The 23583-nt window shown below is 43.7% G+C and overlaps 1 protein-coding gene across 1 annotated transcript; it reads right to left on the reverse strand.

The window, feature by feature from the left end:
- Nucleotides 1-1393: 1393 nt before the first annotated feature.
- Nucleotides 1394-15147, reverse strand: CD40LG (CD40 ligand). Its single transcript, XM_005700424.3, has 5 exons — nt 14928-15147; nt 12568-12699; nt 8364-8421; nt 6411-6473; nt 1394-3714 (listed from the first exon to the last, which is right to left on the reverse strand). The coding sequence occupies exons 1-5, from the start codon at nt 15081-15083 to the stop codon at nt 3338-3340; spliced, it is 786 nt and encodes a 261-aa protein (XP_005700481.1). The 5' UTR covers nt 15084-15147; the 3' UTR covers nt 1394-3337.
- Between the last annotated feature and the right edge of the window lie 8436 nt (nt 15148-23583).

Below are 23583 nucleotides of genomic sequence, written 5' to 3' on the forward strand. Positions count from 1 at the left end.
TTCCTTACTGTCACAGAGAAAGTCTTGGTCCCTAAGCAGCTCCCAACGTAGGAGGAAACACCTTAATCTTGTAAGTGCTGTGAGCCTCAATGCAGGGGTCAGTGGGGAGGGAAATGGGGTCACAAGCAGAGAAAATTGCACTCCCATCTCCTAAGGCAGGAAAGCATTTGTAGCTTTGCACAGAGGAGCTGAGGTTTGGCACTTACACTGGGACAGACATTGGCAGGATACAAAAAATCAGTTCATTATTTTTGGTCTTTATTCTCAGGTTATTAAGAAGGAGCAGGGCATGAGACTTCCCTGGTGGTCCAGTGGCTAAGACTTGGCGCTCCCAATACAGCGGCCTGGGTTCAATCCCTGGTCAGGGGACTAGATCCCACATGCTAGAACTAAGAGTTCAAATGCCAAAACTAAAGATCCTGTATGCTACAACTAAGACCAGGCATAGCCAAATAAATAATTTTTTTTTTTTAAAAAGGAGGGGAGTGGTGGGCATCAGGATTGTATTTAAGAATTCCCTCTGGCTGCTGAATGATGGATGAGAAGGATGAATGGATGAGAGGGAGCAGGCGTGGAGGCAGGGAGTCTAGGATGCTGTTGTAACTTCCAGAAGACAGACGGCAGGAGTTCAGACTAAGATCCTGGCAGTAGAGATAGAAAAAAGTAGGTTAAGAGCTATTTAAGACGTGTTGGGTTGGGGGAACGGGATGTGGGATTGAGTGCAGTGAGAGTTCAGGCCTGGTTGGTGGCTCGGGAAGCAGATTGGGTAAGGCTGTCCTGAGTGGAATGGGCAACACTAAAAGTGGGTCCCGTCGTGCAGGGTTAAGATCAAGGACTCCATATGGATACCTCGGATTTGACCGCTGGGCCCACCGTTTGGAAATGTGAGCAGAGGGGACACACTCTGGGGGGCAGGTCAGGACCAAAGGCATGACATTAGTAGCCTGAAGGGGGTCATTCGACCCCTTAGCTGGGACAGATGACCCCTTGTGAACAGGTAGAACAGGAGGAAAACAGGAGGAAAACAGGAGGGGACGGGCCTTTGAGTTCTTGGCACGGGTAAGGCTGACCTCAGGTGGAAGCCATCTGAGGGGTTGAAGGCACTTGGATTGTGAGGCTGACACTTAGGAGAAAGTTCTGGGCTGGGGCTGTAGGAGGTGGCATTTAGAGGACAGTAGGAAGCACGGCCGGAGAAGGCAATGGCACCCCACTCCAGTACTCTTGCCTGGAAAATCCCATGGATGGAGGAGCCTGGTGGGCTGCAGTCCATGGGGTCGCTAAGAGTCAGACACGACTGAAGCGACTTAGCAGCAGCAGCAGCAGCATGAGGAAGCACAGCAGCAGAGGAGATAGCCTAGAAATTTTGAGGTTCTGTGTCTACAGCGTTCCTTCTGATAACATTTTATTAGCCACTCAGTTCCTAGAGGTGGAGATAGCCTGGAACATCATGGTTTCCAAAGAAGAAGAAGGCAGGGTGAGGTTCAGGGACAAGGTTTCAATCAGAGGATGTGAGGGTAGAAAGGCCTGAACATGAACTCCCTTCTAATGACCCTCTTGCCCACCCAAGGCTGTGCTCCACAGTGGGTTCTCAGCAACCGTGAGGCGAGGACAGTCATGGCCGGTGTATTGTCTTCTCTTGGGACTGGGCCAAGCCTTCCCGTCAGCAAGATGGGGGCCTGGCCTCCGTGTGAGAAGATCATGACCAGGGTCTTCTTGCTGCCACAGCTGCTGCCCCTCTTCCTTCAAGTCTCCCATGTGAGAGTGACACTGTAGAAGGATCTTCACTCCGGAGGACAAGATAGCACTGTGGACATATCTCTGAACCTACAATGTCACCCAGGCTCAGACCAAACTTCTCTTGGAGAAAGTACACAAGCCAGCAAGTTTGCCCAGCAACTCTTCAGCCTCATGTTAGAAATTCATGCTCTAAGGCCTTCTGAGTCACTCAGCCAAGAAGCGATTGTGCTGTCCAGAGGACCAAAAAGCAGGACCAGCAGCCGAGAACTGTGCCGACCTCTCCTCAGCCTCATTCTTATTGCTACAGTAATGTTTTTCTGCTTGTATTTACCAGAGGAAGGGCCCTCTACTGGTAAGGATGATGAAGCCGCTCTGGGCTTCTTGTGTGAAAACCCCCTCAATTGGAGGTGACAAGACCGAGGGACAAATGCTTCCCTGTTCCATGCCCTCTTACCTAAGGTGGAACCACTTCGACAGCTATTAAAAAGATAAGCAACTGCTTCTCATTTAAGCTTCACTTAGCTGTGACTAATCGAGAAGAAAACCCAGCCTCTTTGCAATCCCCTGCAACGTTTCCAGAGCAAGCTTCTCACTGGCTAAGCTCCCGTGTCATCCATCAGAGGCTATCACAGCCCTCCAGGGAGTGTACTGTCACCAAGATATTTTGTGGTGCCACAAGCTTCAGAACCAAGTTTCTGAAAACACCACACTCTTCCTCTCCCCGAAACTCACACCCCCGCAACCTGGCCTGGGGCTTCAGATGCTAAGTAACAACAATCATGTTAAGAGATCTTTATTATTCAAAAAATAAATAAGATAATCACAAGTTCATTCTGGAAACAATGAGGACTACAGGTAGATACAATAGGTTTCCTTTAAATACAGTCATTTCTCAGGGAGGAGTGTGCAGCCTCAGAGCCAACTTCTCTTCCCCCCCACCCCCCACCCCATCGACAGTAGTGGAGACAGGAACAGGGTTGAAATAAGATACTTGATGAGCAACAGCCTGACTCAGTGTGTGTGTGTGTGTGTGTGTCTGTGTATGTAGGAGAGAAAGAGAGGATGAGAATGAGTGTCAGGGTGGCTGGTGGGGGCAGGGTTTTGGTTCTCTACTGCCTTATACTTCCTGAAGTCTGCCCCACCTCCACCAGGGCCCTGGGGACCCAGAATCCACCATGATTGAATGTGAGCTGAAGCTCCCCGTTTCCCTTCAGCATCTTCACTGAGAAATCAAATACATCCTCCACTGAAAGACACTGCATGCAAAGAAACAAAACTAAACTTGGCTAATTTTCTGCTGTTTACTCAAATTCGAGCTGTGCATAATGGTGTCTTTTCACAGGACTCTGAACGTCTGTGTCAGTGGAGTTGCTGCTTCAGAATATAAGCTCTTATGGATCAGGGCCTGTTGGGGTTTCCCCTGCCTGGTAATTTACTCATTGCAGCCCTACATGCCTTAGGATGTATAATAAATAGTTCTCCGTCAGGAGGATACTAGGGTTATAAATAGGCAGTTCAACGGGGGAGTTATCTTAACTGCTTTCCTGGATTGTGAAGACCACCAGCATCAGCCCAGCCGCAGCCTCCCGGCTTACACCGTTCAGAGTTTGAGTAAGCCAAATGATGTGAAGCCGGTCCCGTGGCTCACTTGACTTGGATCAGTCACATTGACAAACACCGAAGCACCCGGTTGTAATTCAAAGACTCCTCCCAAGTGAATGGATTGCTGCCCGCATGGTTTGGAAGAACTGTGGGTGTTTGCAGCTCTCAGTAAGATTCTCTCCGATCCACTTGGGGACTTCAGGCAGAGGCTGGCTATAAATGGAGCTTGATTCAAAGTTTCCCGATTGGAACAGAAGGTGACTTGGGTGTAGATGTAATAGAGTCCTTGTCTTTTCACGGCCAGCTGTTTCCCGTTTTCGAGGGTTACCAGGTTGGTGCTTAGGGTGTAGTATCCTTTGGGGGCCCACTGGAGAACTGTAATGGAGAAGGGGGAAAGCCATGGTGAGGTTGTGCATACATGATTCAGATTCTCACAGACAATAGAGTTCCATACTGGATACTGGCTTCATACAAGAAGGCAAGTCTTCGGTGTCAGGGAGTCTAAAGGATCCCTCCAGCCCTCAGAGACTGTGGAGGAGCCACGGCTGACCAATCAGCCTGGGCTGCACTGTTGGACAGAGCTGGGTTCCAATCCAGATCTTATTCAAGCTTGGGCAAGTCAATCTCCCTGAGACTCGCTGTGCAGACTAACTCAGGTAACAGAGCACAGGGAGTTTCCTTCTCCCCTTAAAAGCTCTTAAAGCCAATTGACCCTTGAACTTCAGACGGTGCAAATGACTTAAAAAATCCCATGTCATAAATCATGCATGCCAAAATGCTCAAAGCCTTGCTAATATCAACTTTCATATCTTGCTTTCCTTGAAGTTTCTAAAGTCAAAGACTTGCTGATCTCTCTCACTCAGCCACAGCACAGAGCAAAGATAAGACCCCCATTTCTTCCTACCTGATCGGGCTCTTGCAAACCCAATCTGCCTCCCACAGCAACGACTAAAATTAGGCAAGGAAGTATGAAAATAAACCTGTCATTTCACTGTGTGTTTTGATTTCCCATTGTAGTGGGCGCCACCAACTTGAAAGTGCCTGTATTCTTGTGGCTAAGCCAGAGTACCCACCAACAATGTGCCATTTTCTCGGCTGAGATGTTGAGTGGGTTCAAAGTAGTGTGTGCAGCCGATTTCAAATCTCAGCTCCCACAGAGAGCGAGGCTGGGGGGTTGGGGTGGGGAGAACTGAAAGTACTGAGGCATTTACTTCCTTGAGCTGTTTCTTTTTTACTCCTGCTTGGTGGTCTTAGGCCTATCAGGGTACAAGAAGCCACCTGTTCAGACTCACCCTTCCGTAATCAGGAAAGGCATCCTGAAATACCTGACATTGCTTGGGCCTCCAGACCACTCTAGAAAGGCTTCATTATGATCTGTTCACTTTTAGACTATCAGATTGAGAAAACATGGGCAATTTCCCTATCTTTCCATCCACAAGGTTTATTGTTATCAAGTCCTTACCTAATTTTTGTCCTTGCTGTAAGAGGTAGGTCAGGATTAAAGCAGCATGACCAAGTAGGTCTGAGAGATTTGTGGCTGGGGTGGGGTAAGAAATGTGACTCTCTTCTCATCTGATCCTCTGCAAACCTACCGGGTTGCAGACTGTCAACTACGCTAGGATCAAGAGCCATCATGGACCTTTAGACAGAACGTGGGAGCACTGTGACATCTATCCAAGGCAAGCTATTCATCTAAGAGGTGTCTCTATAGCTGGCATCCATCCAATCCGGATGAGAGGGTATCACGTGGATGACCACCCTGGATATGTCGATATGGTTGTGATATTCTCCCCTAAGTGTATTTTCTGAGAAAGGGGTACTGGCAGAATTACAAAACATTGTGGGAGTAAGTGTTATTCAAAAAAGGCTTTATGTTTCTCTTCTGACAGCTACAGGGAAGTCAGTTAAGGAATGACACTTAAGATTTGTACAGTGCTTGACAGAATAATTTTCTTCCATATTAGCTGATCTGATGCTCAGAGTCACCTCGTGAAGTGAGACAGGAAACTGCTGCATAGGTAAAGGGACTTGCCCAAGGTCACCTAGCAAGTGGCAGTCGTGGTTCTTAAACCTTAGTGTTCAAAACCTTTCTATCCAGCGCTCCTACTCCTGTACCATGATCTGGGATAACCACCTATGTGTTACACCCACTGAGAAGCCCAAGCCACCTCAGAGATGAGGCTGTATCTCCTCTCTCTCGGTTTCTATCTGTTTCTCTGTGTCTCACACACATGCATATGCATATGCACACACACACGTGCACACACACACACACACACACACACACACACACATACACACTGCTTAGAACTCCATTCCAGAGCACTGTGCTGAAATTTTCAAAGACTGCTCTAATGCTCTTGGCCTGCATTTATGTAGATGGGAGATTTTATGCTAGTGTGTATATTTCCATCCGTTTATCAGATGGGCCACATTCTCCAACACCAGCCGGTATGAGGTACAGATTTGGGAAAAAAGATCTGAGGGCTAGAATCATGCAGAACATATATGGAAAGAAAAATCATTCAGAGTTGAAAAGATTCCAGTATGTCATCTATTGTTACTTCATTGGAAAATCTAACGTCCCGGCACCTATTGATCATTACAGAATGATTTTACCTTTAATTTCCCTAAGGTTGGCCCCAAAGAGGTGGGGGTTAATCATACAGGGATTGGAAGATGGCAGGAAATACCCCTTGAGGCCCATTTACACACAGTGAAGAGGGGTTAGAATGAGGGATGCTCCCAGTCAAGAGGTCACTACCTGCCATCTCTTCTATGTTATCAGCATAATGGTCCTTCCACCCAGTAATTCATCACTCAGAATCAGCCACAGAGCAAGAACCTAATGAGAACATCAGGATTGCTTTCCACTGCCTTTTGTCCCTTCAAGTCCCATCTGTGCATTTGAGCCCACTTTGAAGACAAAGGCAAGCGTGTGAGACGTGTCTGGGGAGCTTTGTAAATTGGGCCCCAAAGGAAGAGAGGAGCCTAATCGTTAGGCTGCCTGACTGTAGCCTCCTGGCCCGCCCCTCACTCAGATGACTGATGCGCAGATGCTTTGGACTTACCAGAGGCTGTTTTACTACTGGCCTCACTGATGACATGTGCTGCTATTTGAGGCTCCTGATCACCTGAAATGAAACCAAAGGCCAACTGTCAGGCCAAAGAAACACGAAACTGGCCACCAAACAATTTGGTCTAGTTCTGCAGCTGGGTCATAGAGACTGTACTTAAACAGGTTATGTGAAAGGAAGCATAAGATGGCCTGAAATCCCTCCCACAGAGGGCAAAGTTTGTTTCTAAAATCTAAACAATCGAATTGATTATTTCCACTGAGCCCAATTCTTCCAAGAGAAGTTCAGTACTTGACTTCGCTTTACATAGATTGACACAGTCTAAAGATAAATGATCCTCTTTAAACACATTTTGAATCTTACTTTGAAGAAAGCTCCCATCCATTGGTCATCTTCGTGAGCCCCAAGGTCATGCCTACACACTTAGCTAGTAAGATGCTTACGGTGTCTGATTTGGTCAAGCACTGGCCACAGTATATCTACTTCCAACCATTGCTCGTGTAAAAGACTTGCTCCTTAATTAGCTGTGCTGATCTTCTAAGTACAGATATGATGTGGAAGTTCCTTTTTTTTTTTTCCAGTAATGAGCTTGGAGCTGGACACCTTGTAGGTGTCCTATAAATACTGAGTCAAGCTGTGTGACCTAAATGACTGGTTTTGTTAAGTATGTATTTTCTCAAAGGCTGCTAGGCAGCATCCGCATGAACTGGTTCCTCAAATTTCATGGCAATTAACAGACAATTTGGTACCACTCAACATATTTTACAGTCATTCTGAAAGCAAAGCCTTCATGGAAATCAGGCAACCCCTTGCATTCAGACCAACAGTTAAAGCAAGCTCTTTGCCTCAGAGAACAGTATCTGTATCTCTATATGTATGAATGCATATCTTTGTGTATATTAAATTTGTATAAGCCATACCATCTTTACATTGACTTTGTGATATAGTAGTCTCTCTAACAACACCCGTCTACCAGCATTCCATTTCTCCCGTACTCAGCAGCTCAGGTCACCCCAGGAATTATTATATTGGTTTTGGGTGCTACATTCTAATAGGAAAAGGGAAGTCAGTGTGTCCAGAAAAGGACAGAAAAATCCTGGAAAGGGAGAACAGTGGAAGACACTGAGGAGGTTTATCCTAGAGAAGAAAAGTCTCAGGGGCCATGATTGCCATTTTCAACATCTGGACAGCTGCTGTGTAGAAGAGAAATTATATACTTTGCTTAGTATGGCCCCAAAGATCACAAGTCGATTCAGTGAATGGAGATTACAAGAACAAATTTCAACTCCAGAGAAGAAAAGACTTCTCTTGAGTATATAGTAACCTTCTTTTAATTATTAGAGTCATTAAAAAATGGCCCAGGCTGCTTTATGAGCTAGGTGTCTAGACATGTTTGTTCAGAGGGAAGATGGTTAGTGCTAGTGTAAAGGAGATTCATGACCTGGGGATGGTGTGAGATTTGAGGACAGTCAATAGGTCCCTTCAACTCTGGGATGTTTGAGATGCTCGGACATCAAGAACAGAGCAAAGGACAAGGCTGTCATACTGAATCACTTCTTGATCCCTGAGGTTCTACTGGCTGTGGTTCCCCACGAAAAACTGTTATTGTTGAGTGATGAATGACACCACTACCAAATGCTGACTGGTCATCTTATCCTCCGTAGGTGGCACTAGGCTGTATGGTTGCTGTAAGGTGTTGAAAATAATACAATTTCCTCATACTTGGTATTGTCAGCACTAAAAGAGCACAGCCTTCCCTGTAAATATGTCCACACAAATCCTTTACAAGTAACAGGCACCAACAAAGGTGTTGATTTTGCAGCCGTGTTCCTGCTTTATTTCCAGGGCTAAAGGTTCCCTGATTCAGCTTGGCATTGTTCAATACAGTCAGCCTAAAGCTTCCTTTTTGCTTTTAAGTATTCATAGAAATGGTAAAGAGCAACCTACCTTTGTGCATTTCGAAGTTTTTTTCTTTCTTCTTTACTTCTTTGTTTTGCATTATATCCTAAAATAAGAATCATAGCAAAAGGTCATTTTTACAGGAACTCTGGCAGGGCCTTTAGAGGGAGGTTGCATGCATTTGACATCTGTCATTACTCTGTTGTCTGTTTCTGGTGAGGATTATTGTATAGACTCTGATCTTGTCATTAATTCCATCCTACTGTAATTCAGAGCCCAGGGCTTTGACAGATGAGCTGACAGCCCAGAAAGCCCAGGGGTAGACCTGGAAACAGAATTTGGGCTCTGTTATTGTGCCAGACCAGAGGTTGCCATCCCTACCCCTCTTATGACCCCAACCTCCCCAGCTTTGAGAGATATTGACAAATAATGCTGAATGGGGAGCTGATTCTTCCTTGGGAACTGGTAGATAGAATATTACTAAACATAAAACATGGTGTGTATCTATTAGAATAAAATTAGTCTGAAACCTCTTAGGAAATGGAAATAGTAAATTTGACATTGGGAAGAAATCCCAGACCCTGAAAAGACCCTCAGACTTTTTTTTATTTTGTTGTCCATTTCAATGGGCTGAAGAGATTCTCTTGTTGTTGGTTGCCTCATGTGGCCTGTTCTTATTTAGAATAATCTACATAGAAGAAACCTAAGTAATCTCTCAGTGCAGCTGAGATTCCAAGGCAAACACAGTATTTCTTAAGGGGTTGCTTCTCACTAGCAACTGCAGGATGGTTAGAGGTCCTTACGAAAGCTAGCAGAAAGTATCATCTGCACAGGTTGGAAGCTGGTAAAGGCTGCTGTTGCCATTTTAAAGATGCTGAATAAAAGGTCTGGTGGGCTTAACTGGCAGACATGAGGTCACCCAAGGAGTCTGAGGCTGAAGCTGAGAGTAGAAACTATGAGATCACACTCTGAGGAAGGGCTTAACCCACACCATCATCCTGTGCTCTGAGCACAAAGGAGGAAGGCAATAATATTTTCACATCTTTGGATAATTAAAGGCTTGTGGTCCTTCACGTTACTGGAGTCAATTTTCCACAGCACCCTTCCTTTTTCTTCCTCCCTTAAAAGGAATTAATGTTGTTTCTGCTGAGGGGCTCAGGTGTCAGGTGTGAGAGTGTAAGTCATGGAGCCTAATGGGCAACCTGCACCTCAAAATGCTTGCACGGGGCTCAGAGCTTCAACTTTCCACTTGAGCTCAAGGGTGGTGGCTTGAAAGTGCGGCGACAGGAAAATGTTTGTAAGATAATAAGCCAACAAAAGAGTATTTCGTGTCTTTTCAAAAGATGGAGTGTGATGATCGAAGTCGAGATACTTTTAGACTAGGTGGTTGCCCTGGTGTCAGGGCTTGGCCAACATGAAAATGTGAAGTCAGCAAAGTTTGTCTTTTATGCGTCCGGCCTTGCCTTTCTGTGAACTTTCCCCCAGCCACACGCCCCAGAGCCTTCCCCCTTCTCTTGCTTCACTCCCCACCTCAACTGACAGACTTTTTAAAGTTGATTTTAGAAAATCTGGAAGGAGTTATTTCTTTCTTAGTGGGAACTCGATTGGCAGGGCTGGATAGGTTGATCTTTAACTTGAAAAGGAGATGCTCTGACCTTATCAAAGACATCGTGGACATTGGCCAGCAGACAATCATGGAACTGATCATTCTAGCAGGCGGTTGGTGGGGAGGAAGATTTAATGTGAAATTATGCTAGTTAAAATGCTGCCTCCATTTACCTAATGTCAACCATGAATCCCATCTTCTGCCCAGAGTGACAGCTCGGTTCTACCTGCCTCAGGAAGTAATTAGTTCCTTGTCCCTAAAGGTGTTCCAACAGAGATGGAGGGACTGCTGGGTAGAGACTGTGGGGAGAAGCAGCAGCTCTGGGTTGATAATTGGATCTGATGAATTTGAACATCCCTTCCTGAGATTTAAACTTTGGATTGCTCTGGAGTAGTCAGATTGTAACCCAGAAGGGAAGCCTGTTAACATTAGCTAAGAATATAAATGATCCAATTTGGGGTTATTTTGTTGTTGGCCTGTAGGGTTAAAAAAAAAAGTCCAAAATATTTTGTTTTAGAATGAGAAGTTTCATGGCATGGATAGTGGAGTGGGGTCAGTCATTGGCAGAGGAGAGAGAGCTGGAGTATTTTAGGTCTGACTGTCATGGGCATCGGAGGTACAGATGACATTGACTTGGACTCTACTCCGCAGCAGTGGAGGCAAGAGGCTTCCTCTGTTTCACAGGAGGCACTCTGGTGGACATGCCTGAGAAGGTCTGCCTTTTCAGAATATGAAACTTGGGAGCTGCCACTTTTTTCATGCAAGTATAAGCAGAGAGACCAAACTGACTTTTTCCTTGCTTTTCTCCTGGTAGCTGATTTGGGAAGCTTTGCATATCTGATTGGAAATATAGCCATGAGATATTGGTAATATAACTATAAAACTCTCAGTAAGAGGGAGGAAAGAAACCAACAACTATTCTCAATGCCTTTGGGGGAACTGGCGGCTGATCCCAGAATTATAGAATGTCGAAGCTGGTAGTGCCTGGCGGAACATCTCAGCCCTCTCATTGGATAACTGAGAAAAATGAGGCCCAGAGAGGTGAAGTCATCTGCTCAAGATCACACAGTCAAGCACACTTAATATGCTAAGGATTGATCTCAAAGTGGATTTATTCACATTTAAATTTGCAACACCTTCCAATATTCTGTAATACTGGCCAGAAGCCTCAAGGAACCAGAGAAACTCAAATCATTTCCAAGCCTTGCATGTAAAGCGTTAGGAGTCTTCCTCTAAAACCTGTATTCCTGTGGAGAACCTAAAAGCCAGCCACAGATTTGAGCTGCATTCTGATTCCCATAGGTGACTCAGGGATAATCTCCCAGAGTCCTCACTACTGGATTAAATGATACACCAGGGACAGAATAGGAGGACAGGAAAAAGCTCAGAAATAAGATCTCGGGCCGTTCCACTCCTGGGTTAAATGACACATTATCTGTATGTGAGAACTCCTGTTGGTTTCTCTAGCTACCCACCCACCTGGCACAGCACTGTCCTCAGCCTGGATGTGGCCTCCTACTCACAACCCCCAAGTTCCCTGAGGGCCCCAGGTGTTTAACTTTGTTCTGAGGGGCAAACAGGCACAAAGATTTCTAGATGCTGTTCTGGAGAAAGAGCTCCTAGACCCCTTGTCTACGACGATGGGATTAATATTGTAGGCACATCCTCAGTAAACTGTCCCAAAACTCTTGCTTTAGGTACCCATCATAGGTCACTGATGGAGAAGGAAGTGGCAACCCACTCCAGTATTCCACCTGGGAAATCCCATGAACAGAGGAGCCTGGTGGGCTACAGCCCATAGGCTCACAAAGAGTCGGACACAACTTAGCGACTGAAAAACAACATGAACCACCGCAGTGACTTAATGCTGGGCACCAGTCTGTTGGGCAAGACGACTTTCAACTTTCTCTGCCTTGGGTCTTGACTGGCCCTAGAGCAGACTGGCTCCATGAGTAGGGGGTATTCTATGGAGTCTGGTTTAAGTGGCACTGAGACAATCCATTACCCATTGCCCATACCTCTCCTCACAGTAAAAGGAAAAGATCTTACTTACGTGGTACCTGAAATTCCATCATGAGAGAAGCAAAGTGTTCCTTCACATGTTAAGAGTCTATCAGTGTTCAGAAGTCCCCATCACCCCCAGTGAAGGCAAACCCTTAACTGGTGGCCTGCCAACACTGCAGTGGCCAGTGTTTATTGCTTCCCTGGGAAATGGGGACCAGACTCTGGGTCCTCAGTGGGAAGGCACCAAGATTTGGATGGAAAGATAAGAAAAGCGTGGTGGACTTCATCCTCTCCCCCGCCCCGAGGCATCTGCCTGTCTGAGCTCACATGCATGTGTGAATGTGCCCAGGAGAGTGTGTATTTTCTCCAGAGAGAGCCTTTTTTGTTCTTAAGGGCATTTCTATGAGCGAGCACACTTTAAACTTTCCTTTCCCTTTTAACCATAGGGTTTTGGCTTCATTTTTGCTTTTTTATACACACACCCATATACACGTGTGTACGTATGTATGTCTACCTGTATCTATAGTATATACCTGACACATGTTTAAACTTTTACATGGTGAGGTTTTAGTTTCCCAACCTAGCAAGTTCACCCCTCCAAAACTTTTCAATGATATTTTCCCCAACGACTGAGGTCCTTACCTTGACCAAGTCTTCAAACCGGCTTCTAATTTCCTCACAGTTGAGTAAGGATAAGGACCCCTCTCCTTTATTGCATCTCTGTATCGTTTTCATGAACACAAAATCTTCATGAAGATTCCTTTCGTCTTCTATCTATTTTTGAAATGACAGGGACATGAGAAATTGTAATTCTGAAGAAGGCAGCTAATGATGTCTGCCTCTACAATCACTTCCATGGCCTCAGCAACACAAGGAGGGCTTTGCGAATATAAATGGGGAATGATAACACATTAGTACACTGGACTGGTGCTTCCCACGTGGCTCAATAATAAAGAATCAGCCTCCCAATGCAGGAGACTCAGGTTCAATCCCTGGGTGGGATTGAAAAGGAAATGACAACCCACTCCAGTATTCTTAATGGAAAAATCCCATGGACAGAGGAGCCTGGCAGGCTACAGTCCATGGGTTGCAAAGAGTCAGACACTACTTAGGGACTAAGCAATGATACTGAATTAGAGATATTTAGTATTAGCAGTTTAAAAAATCTACAAAAGCCAGCAAAGAAAATATGATGTTGCCTGAAATACTAGATAGAAATCATAGCTATTCTAGTGAAATTTCATCACAAATTGTACATTTTTCCATGTATAATAGCAGCAACATTCTTTAATGGTCATATTTCCCATTGCTTCAATAATGATAGGTCATTATAAACACAATCTATAAAATAGTTTTCTGGTGAGCTAATTTGCCCACTTAGTTTTAACATTTGTGATCCAGCGCTTTATAAAAAGAAGGGGATTTGCAATGCGTGTCAATTACTCAGAGTCTAATTACATCTCTCTCTTTTTAACTTTAGTATTTGCAAAAAGCATTTACATTTTTAAAGAAATCATCTTTCATTCCCAAAGTTGAGATATTTTATTTTCTGATGTCCTAGAATAATTAAATGTATGGAAGTCACTTGGTTAATCAACAAATTCTGTGCCATTTTCTTGTATTCAGATTACAGTTTTAGATTCAAAACAAGGTCCAGTTAGCCAGCAGCTTTCACTGTCATTAAGAGAACACCCAAGTGCCAGGGTAAATTTGAGTCTCTGTGTGTGTATGTGTTAGTTGCTCAGTCGTGTCCAACTCTGCGACGCCGTGGACTGTAGCCCACCAGTCTCCTCTCTCCATGGAATTCTCCAGGCAAGAATACTAGAGTGGGTTGCCATTCCCTTCTCCAGGGGATCTTCCACCCAGGGATCTACCCAGGTCAATATTTCCCCTATTGAGGCTAGGGGAAATATTTGATTGGTAGGGCATTTGATTAGCAGAGCCCACCAGCCCACCAACAAACAACCAGACACAGAATCCCACTCTTTTCTAAGCAGTGAAAACTAAAATTTGTAGTAACCCAGTGAATTGCCTCAATTCTGCCTGCCCCACCTTATCCTGATAGAAAATCTTAGGGTCGTAATTCAAGGTTGGTGGCTCAATAAAGACCCCGCGCACATCCCTGAGAAAACACAGTCTCCAGATGCTGTGCATCCACAATTCCCACATCCAGACCAGACAAATGATTGATAAAATTTCTCCTTTGCATCCATGATTGATATTTTGTCAACACAGCCAATGATGCTTATCAGTGGAGAGGGGTACACACATGGAAACAGAATAAATCCTAATGGTAACTTTTTCTTAAGAATGCAGAGCAACCTACTAACTTACTCCACTCTTCTGTTTTACAAGTTCCGCTATTTAAGAATGCACAGCATCTCAGAGGGAAACTGAGCAGCTTACAGCTACAATCAGCATTTGAGAATTACACAGAGACCACCACTTCCACTAAAAGTTGCAAACTGGGGACTTCTCTATGTCTATGTTAACCTGAAGCACTATGAATTTTCAGGTCAAATTGATGCTTTCCTTCTCTAAAATTAGAAGAAAAATAGTTGTCTCCATCAGAAAAAAAAATAGTTTACTTTTTAAGCAAAATATTAGCAAATCATTATAGCTAATGTCTCCACAGTGCTTATTTTGTGCCTGGTTCTGGTCTTAGCTTGAATTTAATCTATGAGGTGAGTACCATTATCATCCCCATTTCTCAGATGTGGAAACTGGGGCATAGAAGTGTAAAATAACATGCCCGGGATCTGAAAACGAGTAGGGGATTGAGTCAAGATTTGAACCCAGCAGTCTAACTCCACAGCCAAGGGTCCTGACCAGAGAAAAGAATAGAATATCTCACTAGCTAGACCACAACCACTATGCCACGAGACCATTTATCTATTTGGCTTCTTAACATTGTCCATCATTTGGGTAACACTAAATCCAACCAACCCACACATCAATAAGAACCCTAAATTTAGTTAATGAAGACCCATGGTTCATCTTACCTTGTCCAATCTTCTGTGAAGATACACAGCAAAAAGCGCTGACCCAATCATCTGGGTGATAAGAAAAACTGTAAGTAAATACATAAAAATTTTCATACTGACAGGTGGTCCAGTGGCCACAGAGCGGGGAGAAGGTTGACTGTATGTTTCGATCATGCTGCGTTAGAGTTGAAATGATGTCTTCTGACTGAGAAGATGGCAGAGGCAGCATGAGAAGACTGTCAAAGTGGCCACCTTACTCAGGATTAGTTAAGAGCGCACAATCGTCGCAGCCCACACTTCCTGGAAAATGTGCTTCGCAGTCTTCTCTCCCAGCAAAAAAGTTACGTAAAGGTTTTTTTTTTTTTTTTAACCTACCCATATCATTCACTTCCAGGCTTTCCCTTTCATTAGTAAAGAAGAAATAAGTTTCTTCTTCCATATATTCATTCTTGCCTTGAAATGTCATAGACTCCTTAACAGACAATGGCAGTATTTTCCTATCACTGTCTAACGTATGGGGTTCACCAGTTTCAAGGAAAGTGACAGATGAATCCACCAGCAATAGGCTTATTTCAATTTCAATCTTACTAATATAAAGCGGGAACCTGGTAGATGGAGAAAGAAAGAAACACCAACGGAAGTTTGGATTGATTTTATGACTGGCTTGCTGCTGGTTCCCTAAGATTTCTTTCATCTTTAAACCCAACAAAATCCCTGTGGCATTTCAAGTCAAGTCTACACAGCATAAAGCAAAAAGGAGTGCTAACAATTAGTAAAGAAAATTTAACTGGAAAGATAATTCAAGAAAAATACACTTCTTAATGAGAACCTACTGTATAGCACAGGGAATCCTATTCAGTGTTCCGTGGTGACCTAAAGGGAAGAAAACCCCCAAAACATGGTGCATATATATATATATGCACTATATATATATATATAGTGTGTGTGTGTGTGTGTGTGTATGTCTGTACATTTTGCTGTACAACAGAAACTAGCACAATATTGTAAGGCAATTATACACCAATAAAAAAATAAAAGAAAAATACATTTCTCCAAGGCCAAGAGAAGTAGCTGCTGCTGCTAAGTCACTTCAATCGTGTCCGACTCTGTGTGACCCCATAGACAGCAGCCCACCAGGCTCCCCCGTCCCTGGGATTCTCCAGGCAAGAACACTGGAGTGGGTTGCCATTTCCTTCTCCAATGCGTGAAAGTGAAAAGTGAAAGTGAAGTCGCTCAGTCGTGTCCGACCCTCAGTGACCCCATGGACTGCAGCCTACCAGGCTCCTCCACGCATGGGATTTTCCAGGCAAGAGTACTGGAGTGGGGTGCCATTGCCTTCTCCAAGAGAGAGAAGTAGAGTGTTGAGTAATTCAGGCCAAAATCCTGCAATTGAGATTAAAGTAGGAATATTAGGTTGATTTAGACAAGTTGCCTAGCTATACTGTTCCAATTCATCAGATAACTGTTGATGCTGATCTGTCGGTTTGGAATAGGGAAAGTAGGCTACAGTTAAGAGACCTGAATTCTAGACCTTGGGGTACCAATGAATTGCTGTGAACCTCCAGCAAATCTACTCTCCCTCTACAGATCTCAGATACCTCCTACCCAAAGGGGCAATTGTACCTCCTTTGCCTGTCCTCTAGGTTGTTGAGAAATCAAGTAAAGATGTGCCTGAAAGATCTTTGAAACAAGCAATAGCAAAACACTCTCACCTTAAGTTTTCTGGTATTTGTTCAGCCTATGAGGAGTTTTCCAAATGATTGCCAACTCCTTACATACTAGTAAACAGCAAACAAACAACAATAGCTTCAAAAACACCCAATGTTTTGACCGTGATTTGAATTACTGAAGTGTGTAGAATTACCCGTTTCTGAATGGCTTTTGATGGTCTTATCAGATTGCCTTTGAAATAAAAACAGCTGTGGAAATCCCTACCCTACATCCAAACCTTTTCTAGAACCATGATAAGATTGCTTTTGTGATTCCTATAAAATTGTTTTGAGAGACAAATAGGAAATGTAACAAACTCCTCTGCTAGGCATGCTATCTGCATAGTTACCACCTGCTCTCTTCCCCTCCCACGCCCTAGCATCCTGTCCTGGGCCCAGATCTCACTACATCTGCCAAGTAGGTGGCTTCAATGCATGTGATAAACTTTGATCAGTCAAATCAGAGGCTTCGGTTCTTAGACAAGGAACCTTAGTTCCACTAAAGGAAAATTATCACGAGAGCTAAAAGGGGCTCAAGGACATCTCCAGGGCCAGTTTCATGCTATGACAGCATGCCAGAGTTGCAAGGACCCTGTGACCATCAGCTCAGCCAAGCTCCGAGGGAGAGGTCGCTGGAGGGACCACAGAGATGCTGACAGTGGCACGTTTATTCCTGGGACAAATTTCAAGAGAAAATTATTGCCCCATCTCCCTGCTTACCCTTCCTGACTTCTGCTCATAACATTCCCCTGAAACTGCTTCCACTATTCTCAACACAATGGTTTGAGTTGAATACTTTATAGGGTTAATTTTTAGTGACCTTTCCAGTAGTCTGTTGACCTATTTTTTTGCTGGCATCCTTCTGAAATCTCTCCCCTCTTGCCTCTTAGTATCCTTCTTCGTGTGCTTCCTTTTCCCCTTGTACCCCTTAAAACTTTGGCATCTCCCATCCTCATGCTCCTCCCACCCTTCCCCTCTTCTCACTCTATATGTTTACCTGGGATGGCTGCCATCCATTTTCATGGTTTTCACTATTACTTTCATTGTGATAAACCCCAGATGTATACCTGAACCCTGAACTGAAGATTTGTAAGTGCAGGTACCTCTGAGTCCAAGATATCTCCACTTGGACACCCCAAAGCCACCCTGCCTCTGCCAGGACCCCATATTAACTCATCCCGCCACTCCACTTCCTATCCAGACTTGTTTTCCCTCCAGACTCTCCCCATCTCAGTGACTGGTACTACTATACTCACCTAATTGTCCAAGACCTAGGAGCCATCCAGGATTCCTTCCTTGCTCTTGCCCAGATTACTGCCCAATCCCAGTGGCTTCCTCATCCCCAAAAGCTTCTTGATTGCCACCACTCCTTTCTAGCCTCCAGGGAAACATCCTAGTCCAGGGCCACATCCCTTCTCTCCTAGATGACTGAATTGATTACCTTGTTGCCTTTCTAGCCCCACCCCATCCATCTTCCAGAAGAATGTTAACTCTGAATCTTGTCACTGACCACATTATCTAATCTATTTTTACCCTCCTACAACTCTGCATCTGGACCCAGGGAAGCAGACTGACAGTTTCCTGGCATATTCATCATGAATGGGATTAGCTCCAAATAGACTGATAGTCCTTTAATCCTTGAAGTACCCTCTTTCTCCCATCCTTCCTCTGCCTGGTCCTCTAGGTTACTGCAACTTGCGTGCATGCTCAGTCGCTCAGTCGTGTCCGACTCTTTTTGACCCCACGGACTGTAACCCACCAGGCTCCTCTGTCCACAGGGCTCTCCAGGCAAGAATACTGGAGTGGGTTCCCATGCCCTCCTCCAGGGGGTCTTCCTGACCCAGGGATCAAACCTGTGTCTCCTGCACTGCAGGCGGATTCTTTACCACTGAGCCACTAGGGAAGCCCCCAGATTACTGTAACATTGGCTACCTTTCCAGCTCCCACATTTTAGTTCTATTTTCTGATTCTCTGTCAGATGTCCTTTGTCTAAAGACCTCCCATACCTGTCTCTCCGCGGAGAAGGAGTGGACTGGCCCTGATATTGGGAACCCTTTAAAAATTTCAGTTGTTTACTGCATCCAGAAGTACTTTTTAAACTAGATTACCAAGAAATCTATAGACCTGAGGAGTACAGGAAAGTGCCTTTAACTAAAGACAAATATTGACCATCTTTTTCTTAGTTCACAGAAAGAATCAAGTTAATGGATTGAATTGTTTCATTTTTCAGTTTTTCTTGCCTAAAATTTTCTGAAATTTCTGTCACCTTTCTCTTCTTTCCTTCTTGCTGGTGATTGATCTGCAATAAACAAGCATCAAGGGAAAAACTCAAAAAAACAATGGATCTCATGTATTCTGATGTGACTACGCTTGTGGTTGTGATTTTATATTGATAACCTAGAACACAGTCAGAGTTTCTGCTAGGAAAGTTATTTCCAGTACATAAGAAAGAGTTAAATATATCAGCGTTTTGTTTGTTTTACAAAGGGCCTCTCAAGGACTCTTTTCCCTGAATATGTCTGTAAAACCCTAGCCTAGAGGATAGTGTTTCCATTGTAAGCATAGCACAAGTTCTGACCCCTGCCCACCTTTCTGTCTTCATCCTCCACAACTCACTCATGCTCAACCTTGAGCATCACCCAAGTCCAGCTGAGTTTATTTCCCTAAACATATTGTTTGTTCAAGTTGTCTGCTATGAATATCATGAATGCATCCATGCATAGTCACTCAGTCGTATTCAACCCTTTGTGATCCCATGGGCTATAGCCCTCCAGGCTTCTCTGTCCATGGGGATTCTCCAGGCAAAAATACTGGAGTAGGTTGCCATGCCCTCTTCCAGGGGAATCTTCCCACCCAGGGATCCAGTTCGCATCTCCTGAATTGCAGGCGAATTCTTTACCCACTAAACCACCAGGAAAGCTCATGACTCCTTCCTTTGTTATTCACTAATGTTGAAGAAATACCCACTCTGTGAAATGAGCCCTCCCAGGTGATAAAATGCCCTCTTCTGTGCTTAATCAATCATAGAGTTTGACATACTACATCATAATTGACTTGTCTGATTTCCCTACCATTAGCTTTTAGAGGAAAGATAATTAAAAAGCAAATCTCAGAATCCTTGCATCCTGACACATTGTAAGGAATTAGTAAATCTTTACCAATTTACTAAATTTTCTTTTCAGGGGATAGAAGGGAAAGTGTAAAACGTTCTAATCTGGTAGTACAGCACTGGCGAGGCCCTCCGGTGATAGACATCACAATGTATTTGTTTTCTGTTTTCTTCTATTCCTTTATCTCTCTTTCCTCTAGGATCAGTTTCATTTTCTTTATTTTGGTCCTTCTGTTTTATGTTGACAGTTTTCCTCCAATGTCTGATGACTTTAGTTGTCTGGATTCCCCTGGAGGAGGGCATGGCAACCTACTCCAGTATTTTTGCCTGGAGAATCCCCATGGACAGAGAAGCCTGGAGGGCTATAGTCCATGGAGTCACGAAGGGTTGAATACGACTGAGTGACTACACATGGATGCATATTTATGAATCTGTTCGCTTTTATGGTTGGATGGCATGGGTCTCCTCTACAATTGTGTTGATCTTCTTCCCCCACGAACCTCTCTCTGGAATGGGAGAACTGACTGTGGGTTCTGTTTAAGTGGGCAGGGCTTGTCAACAGGCAGTCTTCCCTTTAGGTTATGTGGGTGGAGAGGTAGAAAGGCTGGGACCCCCACAACTGATAAAGAAGGGCTTTTCTCTGGGGGTAGAGCCCTTTAGAGGGTTTCACTCTTGACTGAGGTTGGTTTTCTTTTTCCTATCCATTGGAGAGCTCTCAGGGGCCTCCCTAGGCTTTAGCCTGAGGGCAAAGGCCCAGTATTGCTGCTGACAAAGAATCCATGGGGGTAGGGAGAGAGGAAGAAAGGAGTCACTTGTCCTAGCTGTTCCACTCTAGCACGTTAAAAAGAAATAGTTGTTTATTTATTCATTTATTCCACTGTATTCATTTTATTTTTTTATTTTAATTAATTTATTTATCTTAATATGGAGGCTAATTACTTTACAATATTGTAGTGGGTTTTGCCATGCACTGACATGAATCACCCATGGTGTACATGTGTCCCCCATCCTGAACCCCCCTCCCACCTCCCTGCCCATCCCATCCCTCAGGGTTGTCCCAGTGCACTGGCTTTGAGTGTCCTGTTTCATGCATTGAACTTGGACTGGTCCTCTGTTTCACATATGGTAATATACATGTTTCAATGCTATTCTCTCAAATCATCCCACCCTCGCCTTCTCCCACACAGTCCAAAAGTCTGTTCTTTATATCTTTGCTGTCTCACATATAGGATCATCATTACCATCTTTCTAAATTCCATTTATATGTGTTAATATACTGTATTGGTGTTTTTCTTTCTGACTTACTTCACTCTGTATAATAGGCTCCAGTTTCATCCACCTCATTAGAACTGATTCAAATGTGTTCTTTTTAATAGCTGAGTAATATTCCATTGTGTATATGTACCACTGCTTTCTTATCCATTCATCTGCTGATGAACATCTAGGTTGCTTCCATGTCCTGGCTATTATAAACAGTGCTGCGATGAACACTGGGGTACACGTGTCTCTTTCAATTCTGGTTTCCTTGGTGTGTATGCCCAGCAGTGGGATTGCTGGGTCGTATGGCAGTTCTATTTCCAGTTTTTTAGGGAATCTCCACACTGTTCTCCAGAGTGGCTGTACTAGTTTGCATTCCCACCAACAGAGTAAGAGGGTTCCCTTTTCTCCACACCCTCTCCAGCATTTATTGTTTGTAGACTTTTGGATAGCAGCCATTCTGACCAACGTGAGATGGTACCTCATTGTGAATTTGATTTGCATTTCTCTGATGAGAATGAGTGATGTTGAGCATCTTTTCATGTGTTTGTTAGCCGTCTGTATGTCTTCTTTGGAGAAATGTCTGTTTAGTTCTTTGGCCCATTTTTTGATTGGGCCAAAATAAAAAAAATGGGGGGTCCCTTATTTTTATGATATTGAGCTACATGAGCTGCTTGTATATTTTTGAGATTAATTCTTTGTCAGTTGCTTCGTTTGCTATAATTTTCTCCCATTCTGAAGGCTGTCTTGTCACCTTGCTTATAGTTTTCTTCGTTGTGCAAAAGATTTTAAGTTTAATTAGGTCCCATTTGTTTATTTTTGCTTTTATTTCCATTACTCTGGGAGGTGGGTCATAGAGGATCCTGCTGTGATTTATGTCAGAGAGTGTTTTGCCTATGTTTTCCTCTAGGAGTTTTATAGTTTCTGGTCTTACATTTAGATCTTTAATCCATTTTGAGTTTATTTTTGTGTATGGTGTTAGAAAGTTTTCTAGTTTCATTCTTTTACAGGTGGTTGACCAGTTTTCCCAGCACCACTTGTTAAAGAGATTGTCTTTACTCCATTGTATATTCTTGCCTCCTTTGTCAAAAATAAGGTGTCCATTTACTATTTTTTTTGAAGTCGCTCAGTCGTGTCTGACTCTTTGTGACCCTGTGGACTGTAGCCCACTAGGCTCCTCCATCCATGGGATTCTCCAGGCAAGAATACTGGAGTGGGTTGCCATTTCCTTCTCCAGGGGATCTTCCTGACCCAGGGATTGAACCCAGGTCCCCTGCATTGCAGGTAGATGCTTTAACCTCTGAGCCACCAGGGAAGCCCCAAGGTATCCATAGGCGTGTGGATTTATCTCTGGGCTTTCTATTTTGTTCTATTGATCTATATTTCTGTCTTTGTGCCAGAACCATACTGTCCTGATGACTGTAGCTCTGTAATATAGTCTGAACTCAGGCAGGTTGTTTCTTCCTGTTCCATTCTTCTTTCTCAAGATTGCTTTAGCTATTCAAAGTTTTTTGTATTTCCATACAAATTTTGAAATTATTTGTTCTAGTTCTGTAAAAAATACCACTGGTAGTTTGCTAGGGATTGCATTGAATCTATAGGTTGTTTTGGGTAGTATACTCATTTTCACTATATTGATTTTTGTTGCAGTGTGTGGGCTTCTCACTGCGGTGACTTCTCTTGTTGAGGATCACAGGCTTTCAAGCACAGGCTTAATAGTTTGGGGGCACAGGCTTAGTTACTCCAAAGCATGTGGGACCTTCCCAGACCAGGGATCAAATCTGTGCTTCCTGAAATTGGCTGGCAGATTCTTATCCACTGGCCCACAAGGGAAGTCCCTATTCCAGATCTTAAACGAGTTACCATGATTCCTTCCCCATCTACCCCACTCTTTGCATTTACCAACCCTGAGATTGCTGTGCTGTTGAGAAAACCCATTCAGTCTGATTTTTTGAATTGCAGTGTTTTCTGCTGTGATTTCTCTGTTAGTCCAAATTCATTGACTTTTTTACTTCCCAATATCCCTTAAAATTTATTTTATATTGGTGTCATCTTTTCTTGTTTAGCATTGTTGCTGTGATTTCATTCTTTTTATATTTATTTATTTTCAATATTTATTTATTTGTCTGTGTCGGGTTTTAGTTGCAGCATACAGGATCTTCAATCTTCATTGCAGCATGTGAACTTTTAGTTAAAGTATGTGAGAACTAGTGCCTTGACTAGAAATCGAACCCTGACCCTTTGCATTGGGAACACAGAGTTTTCGCCACTGGACCACCAGGGAAGTCCCTACATTTACTTTTGACTAAGTAATACATTCACATGTTTAGATATATAAGTGATACAAAAGTGTGTGCAATGTAGAGTCTTCTTTCAGCCTTTTCTGCCTAGTTCTTCACTGGCAACCAATGTTGTCAGTTTCTTAGTATCTTCCAGAGATGCTTTTATGTACATTCAAGCAAATATAGTTATTCTCTTTCACTCTTTTTTACACACAGTAGTATACAATGCACTGTGTGCATCATTCTTTTTTCATCTAACACTATACCTTGGAGATTAGTTTAGAGAAACAAAGTGCTCTTTTTTCTTTTTTTTAAAG

The sequence above is a fragment of the Capra hircus genome (assembly GCF_001704415.2).
Source record: "Capra hircus breed San Clemente chromosome X unlocalized genomic scaffold, ASM170441v1, whole genome shotgun sequence".
In the NCBI taxonomy this organism is placed as follows: Eukaryota; Metazoa; Chordata; class Mammalia; order Artiodactyla; family Bovidae; genus Capra; species Capra hircus.

Excerpts from the sequence above, each read along its gene's own strand:
- CD40LG (XM_005700424.3), bottom strand. The coding sequence starts at position 15,083 with ATGATCGAAACATACAGTCAACCTTCTCCCCGCTCTGTGGCCACTGGA. Across the intron at positions 12,700-14,927 it reads TTCACAGAAGATTGGACAAG|ATAGAAGACGAAAGGAATCT; the intron begins GTAAGATGAACC and ends TTTCAAAAATAG. Across the intron at positions 8,422-12,567 it reads GGTTTGAAGACTTGGTCAAG|GATATAATGCAAAACAAAGA; the intron begins GTAAGGACCTCA and ends TTCTTATTTTAG.